Genomic DNA, 11,129 nt, shown 5'->3' on the forward strand with positions numbered 1-11,129 from the left:
ATACTTTATTTCCTTATAATATATACTAATCCTTATTTAAGAAGCTCAGTGTAATTCCAAAAGGACATAATGTAAACATGTTATAAGGTATTTACAGCTTCTTTTCCAATTTTCGGATTTTTTTTCATGGATGAATTGTTGCTATTTCTTCTGATGAGTTAAGGGCAAAATAGATTCACTGATTGATATAATAATTAAGTGATTGATTTTGTGTTACGAAACACATACTCTCAAGAATTGCATAAGTCAACTTTTTCTTTTTTTTTTTTTTTTTTTTTACAAGGTGGTCACCACTTATCAAGGCCCGGAAGCCACTCAGAGATAAGGGTTATTGCATGTACAGTACGTTAGTGTTGGAGATCTGATAAAGTGTCTTACTTAAGGGGGCAGTTCATCAGGAATTTGTTAACATTGGACTTGTAGACATCCAGGTTGTAGTCAGGTGGGAAACAGGCAACCGGAACAGAGTTCCACAGGTGTGCACTTCTAAGAAAGAAGCCTTGTTTATGGAATCTACGTTTTGATTTTGGCACAGATAAAGAGTGGGGCAAATTTTTGACAGTGGTTTCAGCTAGACGGGTGAGGGAGGGGGACCAAAGATTGGAGCTCAGACAAGCACCTGCCATGGTAGTAACGATAACACAAAGACAGGCTCGCAAGAAAGAGAAAAGGGCATCACCCAGTAGGCCACGGAGCCTATTTTGTACTCTGTCAAGGCAGGATAGGCTGTTTTTAGCAGCTCGTGCCCATGAAACTTTTGCTGTCCTGTTTATTATTTAATCGTTTACTTTACTAATCGTTTTCTTGTTACGAGTACTTTTACGGGTCTGTGTGTTTATCACCGTTCTTCCATATACGGGCGTGGGTGTGTCTGCATGCTCTTGCGTGCAGTTCACTGTTATATGTGTGTGTGTGTGTGTCAACATTTTTTAGCTTTTCTATTTATCTACCACTTACCTAACTTTATGAATATAGAATTATCTACTTTTTTAAATTTGTTTTGAATTCTATTGCGTAGCCTACGAAATCATTTGTAAGGATGAACCATCTTCGGAAGAGGCGGATGATTTTACGAGTCAGTTGGAAAAGAAGCACATTGCTAGTAAGAAGAGTGGTTTCCGGTAAGTATTACTGGTTATTGATTGATTATTACTGATTATTGATTATTTTAATAAAATAACTCTTTAACACTAGCGGGACCTGTAGAAATTCCACAGGGGACTGCTTCATATCTAATATATTGATGTTGGCATTCTGTAGATGTTCAGCGTGAATGGAGACGCCCTGATATTATTGTAGCTCTTTTGTTAAAACTGCAAAAGTGTTTATACATCGGGATTAGTGGCGCCAACTAGTTAAAAGTACTCTTTTGGCAAGCATGCATATAAAGAGCACTTTTTTTTTTAGTTGGTGCAATTACCCCTGGATTTGGTGCAATTACTCCGAAGTACGGTATGTAAATAACAAAGCGCTGTTTGCAATCTGTTTACATTGGACTTGCAATTTGTCATTTTGCAGAGGGAGGCAACTCTCGTTTACTAAGAGATTCGTTTACGTTTTCATTAAATTTTTGAGCGAGCAGCTATGGAACGTCGCAGACTGAGACACCAACGAGCGGCGACCACTCATCATCCAAACTCAAATCCTGTCTTCCCGTGCTCTATCTGTGTAAAGCAGTGTAGACGACGCATCGGGCTTCACAGTCATCAACGGAGACATAGAGTCAATTTTTAAAAAAAAATGGAGACATCGTCATCCACATGGATGGTTGGTTGTTTTTGTTTTACGGCATATCAACGTTTTTCAGGTTATTTAATGCCGAATCTAGTTATTTTGAGGAACGATTATTTAATGGAGTATATTTGTTTTTTAAGTCGGATTCTATTTAACTCATAGTTAGGACCCTAACAGGGTCAGAGTGGACCTGGGAGCAATGGCAATTAAAGGGTGGTTCCACACTCCCCAAGGCCCGCAAGGTGGGGGCCTCACCATCAGATATAGTTTTAGGTCATATCCAGGACCCCAGATGGATGGACTATCATAACTAACTAGCTAGCTTGTCCAATCAAATAACGACACTTTGTTACTGCAATACGATCAGGGGAAAAAAAACGTTATCTAAATATCTATCCAGTTATGTGTGAACTTGAAATTCTGATCTGATGTTTGGTTTTCCGTCTTCCTTCTCCAGATACAGTGAGGATTGCATCGATGCCGAAAGCGACACAACGGAGAAAAGCTTTTCCTCTGACAACGCTGATTACGTCATGTACAAGGTATTCACATTTTAACATCGACATTTCTTTTTGCGTTAACATTTCTTTATTGACTACGTGTATGTCTATGCAGTAGAACCTCGGGATACGGTGGCCCTAGGATACGTTGTTTTTTAGTTTACGATGTGGAATACAATGTTTTTCAAGCCCCTAGTTACGGTATTTGCCCCGCCTTACAGTGTTATTTATAATGTTATTTGATTATATACATGTGTATTATATATTGTACTGTATTTTGTGTTGTAATTTTTGATATGTACTTTTTTTTAGCCTCCACCATACGGCGATTTCACCTTACGATTCCAACCCGCGAACAGATTAATGCCATATTCTGGGGTTCTACTATATATATATATACATATATATATATATATACACACACACACACACAGACATACATACATACATGTAGCCAGCATTGTATAATTGAAGAAACTTATTTTCACATATATATATTACTAGCAAAAGTACCCGTCGTTGACTGGGTTCAAAAACAGCCTACAGAAAATGGACTCTGATTTATGAAAGTATGATAGGTTATCAAAAGGAAGGGTTGTAATGAGATAGCTTCGAATTTGGGGTATCAAAACCAAAGCAAAATATGATGAAAGTAAACATAAAATAGATAAACCCCATAATTTGTTATACCATACCTGTTCACACTGAAACACTTATCACAATATTCTGTGGATCTATATTAAAAAACCTTGTTAAACTTTGTGACATATTTCCATTCTATGGAGGTCAAGCGCAAACGAACACCCCATAATTTTATTATACCATATTTCTTCAAACTGAAACATAATTATCAAAGTATACTTACGCAGATAGATATGAAAAGTCTTTATTAAAGTTTGTGCCTATTTCCATTCTATGGAGGCGAGGCGCGAACGCAGACCCTACAATTTTATTATACCATCCCTATTTAAGTTAAAACATACTTATCAAAGTATTATTATGTACATCTATATCAAAAACACTTGTAAACGTTTTTTTTTTACTTTTTAAATTTTTTATTTCCATACTTTGTGGACCAGGCGCGTATGCAGACCCCACAATTTTAATGAATCATCATTATGCCAGATCAAACATACCCATTCCTGTGTCTCGATACATCATTATATGTGATCAGTTTTCTATAATAGTCAACCATATAGGAGCCTATTCGTGACCAGACACAACACAGACGTTCAGGTTTATATTATATTATATATATATATGGAAATTTCTCCTTTTATATATACCAATCCTTTAATTTATGAAGCTCAATGTAATTACAGAGCATATAACAAATAAATGACAAAAGTCTATATTCCAAATTTTAAGATGTTCACCATCTTACCATTTATTAATGCTTTATTCTGGAGTTCTACTCTATATATATATACGTATATGTATGTCTGTGAATATATATATATATATATATATATAAATTATTTACTATAATAATTTTTTCCTGAGTTTTTATTTTTAATTTAAAATTTTTTTTTTATTTCTCATTTGCTATTCCTAACGTTTTCGTATTTTCCGCAGGACACAAACGCAATGAACAACTTCATGACCTCCATCTACCAGAATAACAAAAAGACGGAAAAATCCAGCAACGTCATGGAAGTACCAAATGAAACAAACGTTTCAAAACCGACATTACCAACCTCCACGCCTTGCAAGCGGGTTTCGTCTCCGGCCCCATCTCCGACCCTGTCGGTCCCTTCTGCTCTCACTGGCATGTCTAGTTCCTCGAAGACACCATCCCATCCACCCAGCCCTCATCACAAACCGTCTCTCACCCCTTTGTCCACACCAGTCGCCTCTTCCACTCCTTACATAATGAACCACTCTCCCATACATATGGCTTCTAACAACAAAAAATCCAATACTAATCGTTCTTATTTGGCAGATGATGTAAATTTGACCAAAAACAAAATGGTGGATGGAAATCGACTGAAAGCTTACGATTCCAAAAGGTTCTCAGCTCATGATGTAACCCCAACTCAACCGAATGAGAGGAGAAAGAATGCGACATCAGAAGTTGTCTCTGCCGTGAAGGCGTCCAAGGTTGGTATAATGTTCGGATTTCTATTACTTTGATCTTATAGTTTCGTATACATTCATGTCATGATTGTTGAGTTCCTTTGACCTCATCCCCCTACCGTCGATATCTCACTAATCGTAATTTTGCACGTGTCGCTTTCATGCAAATTATTATGATTGATAAGTATTGAAAATATTTGAGGATTTTGCGTTTCTGAATTTTTGAGATGAGGATTTGTTTTTAATATTATTTGGATTCTTTGGACTGCTGTTCTCATCTTGAATGTTATGGTTTATATAATCTCTAACCTTCACGTATGTCTTGTCGGATTCTGTAATCTTTTTGTCGAACCCTGGGAATCTTTCTATCGAACTCTGGGAATCTTTCTGTCAAACTCTGGGAATCTTTTTGTCAAACTCTGGGAATCTATCTGTTTAACACTACATTCAGATTCAAGTTTCTTAACAACAGCATCAGTGACAGTTGTTGCTGGTATGTATCGGACGACTTTTAGAAATTAACTTTGAAAATAACCTATCTCTGGCCAGGTCTTAATTTATCCATCTTTCTTAATTGATCCGTTTGCACTCAATGATCACAACTTGGATTTTTTTTAAATTTTGCACAAACATTAGTCATGGTAAAAGTAAATTTTTCACTTGTGAAAGGGGGACCCCACATGCTCAGCTTGTTAATTCTTATCCTTCAGGTTAGAGACAAGTGGTGAATTCCAATTAAAAACAAAGCCACTAATACTGCTTATTTATTTTTTTAGGATGCAGATGTTCCATCATCAAAAAGACCGAGATTGTCAGAACGTTCACGGCAAGAACAACCAGATAAAAATACACAAAGCAAAGGTAGGTTTTAAGATTAACTCTTAATAAAACTCTTTAGAGTAACTTTCAATTTGCATCTTAAAACGGTACACTTATATCCAGTCTATTGCTAAGGTCGTTGAACAAATGATTGGATCATTTTATCGCTCCAGAAAGCACCCAACTCCAGATACAAGCCTATATCTAAGATTTCAAGTGTGTAGACCCCAAATTGTCGAAGGAGTTTGGTAGGGTTGTCAACAGTCAAATTGTTGAACTTTGACCCCCTTAACAGCTTAATTTCTGGCCCAAAACCAATCACATAGATTTTCCCAAATCTCAGTACCCTGTATATCAAATTTCGAGTCTGTAGACTAAAAATTGACAGAGTTATTGCGTAGGGAAATGTACACAGACACGTTCGCTTTTATAGATATATAGATTTGGCTTGTGTAAATTACATGATAAAATATTTGCTCTACTAATAAGAATTTTAGTATTGAACACTATCGGAAATATCTCTACTTTATTATTGAGTTTTAATTTATGTTATTTTTGTCTTTTTTTAGAGTTTGGATTTCAGATTTCAAGTACAACTTTTGCTGATGTTGGAGGTAATGAACAGTGTTTATTGGTACGTAATTATTTTACTTATTTCCATCTTTGTAGCTGCTTATGGTACAATGGGGAAAGCGGTGGCTGGTTACTTTTAATACATCTAAAACCAAACTTCTATCTTTACATCATCAACACTCTGATCCCTATCTGGCATCAATTGAAATGAATGGCTCTCGTCTTGGGGAGGCTCCATGTTTTAACAAACTTCTAGGCTTGACCTTTACTCCTGATCTGAAATGGAACACATGCATCAAATCCATTGCCAAGGCCACTGGAAAAATGGTAGGATCCTTCTACCGCTCTAGTAGATATCTCACTCCTGATGCAATTCTCTACCTATATAAAAGCCAGGTACGGCCAACGATGGAGTATTATTGCAACATCTTTTTTTTTTTTTTTTTTTTTTTTTTTTATTCAATTTTCACTCCAAACAAGGCACAGTGCCACTTTGAAGCAGGGGGCTACTATTAGGGACTTAATTAGCTGGGTCATTATGAAGGGAGAAGAGTAGAAAGATGTTTGTTAACATTACACTTGAACTTCTGCATATCATTGCAGTTGGGAAAGCAGAATCCCGGAAAGGAGTTCCAAAGACCAGCAGTTCTGGGGAAGAAACTATTGGAGTAAAAGGCTTTCTTGCACCTAGGGATCTCTACTGTAAAGGGATGAGACTTAGTAGCTTGTCGGGTTTGTCGGGGGTAGTTACGTCGGGGAGGTACAAGTGTTTGCAGTTCGTCAGAGCATTCACCATTAAAGTATTTGTAGAACAGGCAGAGGGATGCCACAGTTTGTCGATGGGACAGAGGCTGAAGCCTAGATGACAGTTCAGGACCTATCAGGTTGGCGACTCTCTTTTGAACCCTGTCCAGGAGCGAGAGACAAGCAGCAGATGCACCAGCCCAGATGTGACAACAGTACTCCATACATGGGCGAATGGTTGCCTTATAGAGGTATAGGATACTGTCAGGCGTAAGTAGTTTTCTAGCACGGTAGAGGGAGCCAACCTTCCTTGCAGCAGCCTTGGCAATGCTCTCAATGTATCTATTCCAGTTCATATTCCCTGTAAACGTTAGGCCGAGGAGTTTAAAAGAAGTACTTTCAGGCAATGTGTTCTTGGCCATTGCTATTGGTGGTAGAGAAGGTTTCTTGTAGTTATTGAAGGAAACAAGCTTAGACTTAGCAGCATTGAATGTGACCAACCATTTTTGTCCCCATTCCACTACGGATTGGAGGTCATCCTCTAGTGTTTCTGCCATTTCCTTGGATATGTGTTCATTTGTTATAGAGAGTGGTGTCATCGGCAAATATACCCATCTCCAAAACAATTTTATCAGGGAGGTCATTTATGAATATCAGGAATAATAGAGGTCCAAGGATAGACTCCTGAGGTACTCCCGCATTTATGTCATATTGTTTGGATGTACGACCGTCGAGGACAACTTTGATTTTTCTATTACTTAAGGATTTAATTACTTTATGAATTCTTCCAGTGATTCCATATGATCTAATTTTCCTTAGGAGACCATCGTGCCATACCCTGTCAAAAGCCTTAGATATATCGAGGGCTACCGCTCTACCCTCCCCTGTTTTATCCAATGAACGGTATATACGTTCAGAAACTACAGTTAAGATATCTGCTGTTGAACGGGCTTGCCTGAATCCATATTGTTTGTCAGTCAGGAGTTTAGCAGCTGTTAGGTACTGGACTAGGGCTTGATTAACTAAGGACTCAAATATTTTGGCGAAAAGCGGGAGGAGGCTAATGGGGCGATAATTTAGTGGGTCAGTTCTTTCACCAGAATTCTTGAAGACTGGTACTACAGAGGCAGTTTTCCAGCAGTCGGGAAAACAAGATTCGTTAAGGCATTTATTGTAAAGTTTGGAGAGAACTGGAGCAACCACGGCAGAGCATTTTTTTAATAGCACAGCCGGGATGAGATCTGGTCCACATGCTTTTGAGGTGTCTAGGTTTTTTATAATAGCATGTACCTGAGAAGGGGTGATTTTCAAATCGTCTAGTGTGGCGTCTGTTCGCAGAGGAAAATATGGGAGTGAGTGGTGTACCGAGTTCAGTGTGGAGTTTGAGGCAAACCGACTGGCAAGCAGATTAGCCTTGTCAGTTGCCGTGCAAGCAACCTCATGATTGTTTGTTAATGGGGGAATAGTTGACTGCCCATTATTAACTACGCTTAACGATGCGCTTTCTGGTGGTTTCAGAGTAATCTGTCTTAGCTGTCTCTATCATTCTCTTACAATTATTTCTAGCTTCTATAAACTTCTGTTTGTTTGAGCTGGACTTATGTCAGTTGAATCTGCGGAACGCATGCTGCCTTTGACATATGGCAGCTGCACAAGCAGAAGTAAACCATTGGGGAGAGTGGGGCTTGCTATAGAATTTCCGTGCGGGAACATGTGTTTCAATAGCAGTTTTGAACCATTCAGTGGTCTCATTTGCACACTGTTTCGCTGGAAGAGTAAAGATATTTTGCCATGGGGCATCTCTGATGAGCTCCCTGATGGCTTCCCAATCAGCCTTTTTGTAATACCTCGTTGTTTTGAGTAGTGGGTCTTCAGTTTTAGGGTGAGAATTTAGGCTGATTTTTACCATTATCACAGCGTGATCAGCATTTCTGAGTGGGCTGTGGGCATTTGTTATACAGTCATTGGGAACCGTTGTCAGAAAGAGATCTAGAAGTGAGGCATGTTGATCATGCTGGCCTGGGTAACGTGTTGGAAATGTAACCAACTGAGATAGGGAATGGGATAAAGAGAAGCTATGTGTTGCGCTACCAGCTACATCTGTGTGATTAGAGAATCCTAGCCAGTTACTGTGGTGGACATTGAAGTCACCAAATACATGTATTTGTGCGCTAGTATCGAGGGAGAGTGCTATATCTATGCTGTCTGAGACTTTGTTTATTAGGGTACAGTCTTGGTTTGAGGGAGAGCGGTAGAGAAAATACAAGTAGCTAATATTGTGTTGCATATTTAGTCTGAAGCACATAAAGGCCTGGTCCTCTGATTCTAGTTTTATTTCTCTAGTCAGGGGGAGGGTGTTACGAATATAGACTCCAAGTCCATGCATATGTCTGTCCGAATCCTTACGGTAGAGTGGGAGATAACTAGGCATGTTAAAGTGGTTAGAGGGAATGGAGGAGTGAAGGTTAGTTTCACTTAATGCTAAGATATCCGGGGTGTTTACAAGGAGAAATGACTCAACATCATCTAAGTTAGTTCTAAGCCCGCGGATATTAGTAAATGCAAGCCTCAAGGGAGGAGGCAGGAGATGCTAGAAAGACCTTATCATGCCTTGACAGAGTTTAAAACAGACTTCGTAATCTAGTGGTGGATGCCCTTTTCTCTTTTAAACGTTTTATTTGTAACACAACTTGTTCCCAGGTAACATCGGACCTGTACAACTAAATATAATAAGATATTTTTTTTTTTTTGTTATTTTCATCTTTCTAGGATATATGCAAAATTCTGGTCCACATGAAACATCCAGAGATCCATCGTCAGCTGGGTGTCACTCCTCCACGAGGTCTTTTACTCCATGGACCTCCAGGCTGCGGAAAGACGTTACTGGCTAATGCCATTGCAGGGGTAAAAAAAAAAAAATCACAATCTTTGTTTTTTAAATTTTTTTAACAGGCAGGAACATTTCCAGCGATCACCACTTTGAAACATCTCTGCCTTATTAAAAACGCGTAGGAACACGACGTTGTGAATGTGACCACACGCATGCATAAAAGCAAAGGAACTATGTTTACACTCCGTCGCGCTCGAATACGGTGATCAGTCCCGAAGAAGCAGGCAGGCACTATAAAGACATTTACCTGCCAATACCAGACCACTTTCTCTCCAAATTTTCAAGTGCAGCACGTCATCATGAGACATTAATACACCCAGCATGGTTTTACGTGGGTCGCAAATTTGGAGTCGGCTTTCAGCTGTCATGTTTGCTGAATCTTCTAGATAGTTTTTATTTTTCGATAATTGTTGAGCATTTGTGCATTTTAGATCTGGAGGACACTTTTTTTCTTGACTGGATAGAGGTCCTAATAGCGAGTTACTATCCAGTCATGGCTGATGGAACAAGAACATGCTACCCCTATGAAGTAAATAAAGGGTTCCACTTGAAATTATGTCCAAATTCCTGAGTTCGACAGAAACATTCCCGAGTTTGACAAGATACACCTAAAGAAGGTCGGAGGTTACATCGACTGAAACGTGAAAATCACACTCAAGATGAATCTAAATAATACGAGCTGATTTTATGTTCTCTCCTTCTGCAAACCAGGTGCTTTGCCTGGGTTGATCTGGTCAATATAAGATCTTTTTCTTTTCTTGTCGACAAATCATCCAATTCCATGATCTTTTTGTGGCCATCAATGACAGATTCATCTACTTCTGAAGAATTGATCTATGAAATGTTTATGCCATTGTTTCATAATATCTAACCAGTACTCCTGATCAGTGCTGAAGAATCCTTTGATTTACGACAACAGAAGCAGAGGACGGACCAAACACCGACCTTTTTTTTTTTTTTTTTTTTTTACACAGTGATCACCACTTATCAAGGCCCGGAAGCCACTCAGGGATAAGGGTTATTGCAAGTACATTACGTTAGTGAGGAGATTTGCTGAAATGTTTACTTAAGGGGGCGGTTCATTAGGAATTTGTTAACATTGGACTTGAAGACATCCAAGTTGTAGTCCGGAGGGAAGCAGGCAGACGGAACAGAGTTCCACAGGCGTGCAGTTCTAAGAAAGAAGCTTTGTTCATGGAATCTGCGTTTTGATTTAGGCACAGATATAGAGTGGATGAAATCTATAAGGTGGCCAGAAAGTGGGTGCTCATTTTAAGTTAAATTTACATGGAAACTGATCAACTACTTTTCGAAAAACTAATTTCTTCATATCATGAAAATCATTTTTTTGCGACGGAAACGGTTTTAAGATTCGGTTTTAGCACACCTAAATCTACAAAAAAATTATTTTCTTATATATGGACGTGAGACGGGCCTTAATTTAAAATAATACCAGCGTGTATTCAATTGAAATTTCTAAGTCCAAACAAGAGGGGACGTAGGTATAGGTAGATGAGAATCCTATAGACCAAGTCAAGTCAACGTGTATTCAATTGAAAATTTCTAAGTCCAAACAAGAGGGGACGTAGGTATAGGTAAATGAGAATCCTATAGACCAAGTCAAGTCAACGTGTATTGAATTGAAAATTTCTAAGTCGAACAAGAGGGGATGTAGGTATAGAAAGATGAGAATCCTATAGACCAAGGCAAGTCAACGTGTATTGAATTGAAAATTTCTAAGTCCAAACAAGAGGGGATGAAGGTATAGGTAGATAAGAATCCTATAGACCAAG

The 11,129-nt window shown here is 38.5% G+C and overlaps 1 protein-coding gene across 1 annotated transcript; it reads left to right on the forward strand.

Annotated features, from left to right (window-relative positions):
• The first annotated feature begins 3,773 nt into the window (after positions 1-3,773).
• LOC145270932 (uncharacterized) lies at positions 3,774-5,973 on the forward strand. Its single transcript, XM_080126480.1, has 3 exons — positions 3,774-4,334; positions 5,087-5,171; positions 5,699-5,973. Exons 1-3 carry the CDS (start codon positions 3,822-3,824, stop codon positions 5,911-5,913), a joined length of 813 nt encoding a protein of 270 aa, XP_079982606.1. The 5' UTR covers positions 3,774-3,821; the 3' UTR covers positions 5,914-5,973.
• Positions 5,974-11,129: the final 5,156 nt, after the last annotated feature.

This window comes from Euprymna scolopes, chromosome 46, assembly GCF_053919585.1.
Source record: "Euprymna scolopes isolate OS-2025 chromosome 46, ASM5391958v1, whole genome shotgun sequence".
Taxonomy (NCBI): domain Eukaryota; kingdom Metazoa; phylum Mollusca; class Cephalopoda; order Sepiida; family Sepiolidae; genus Euprymna; species Euprymna scolopes.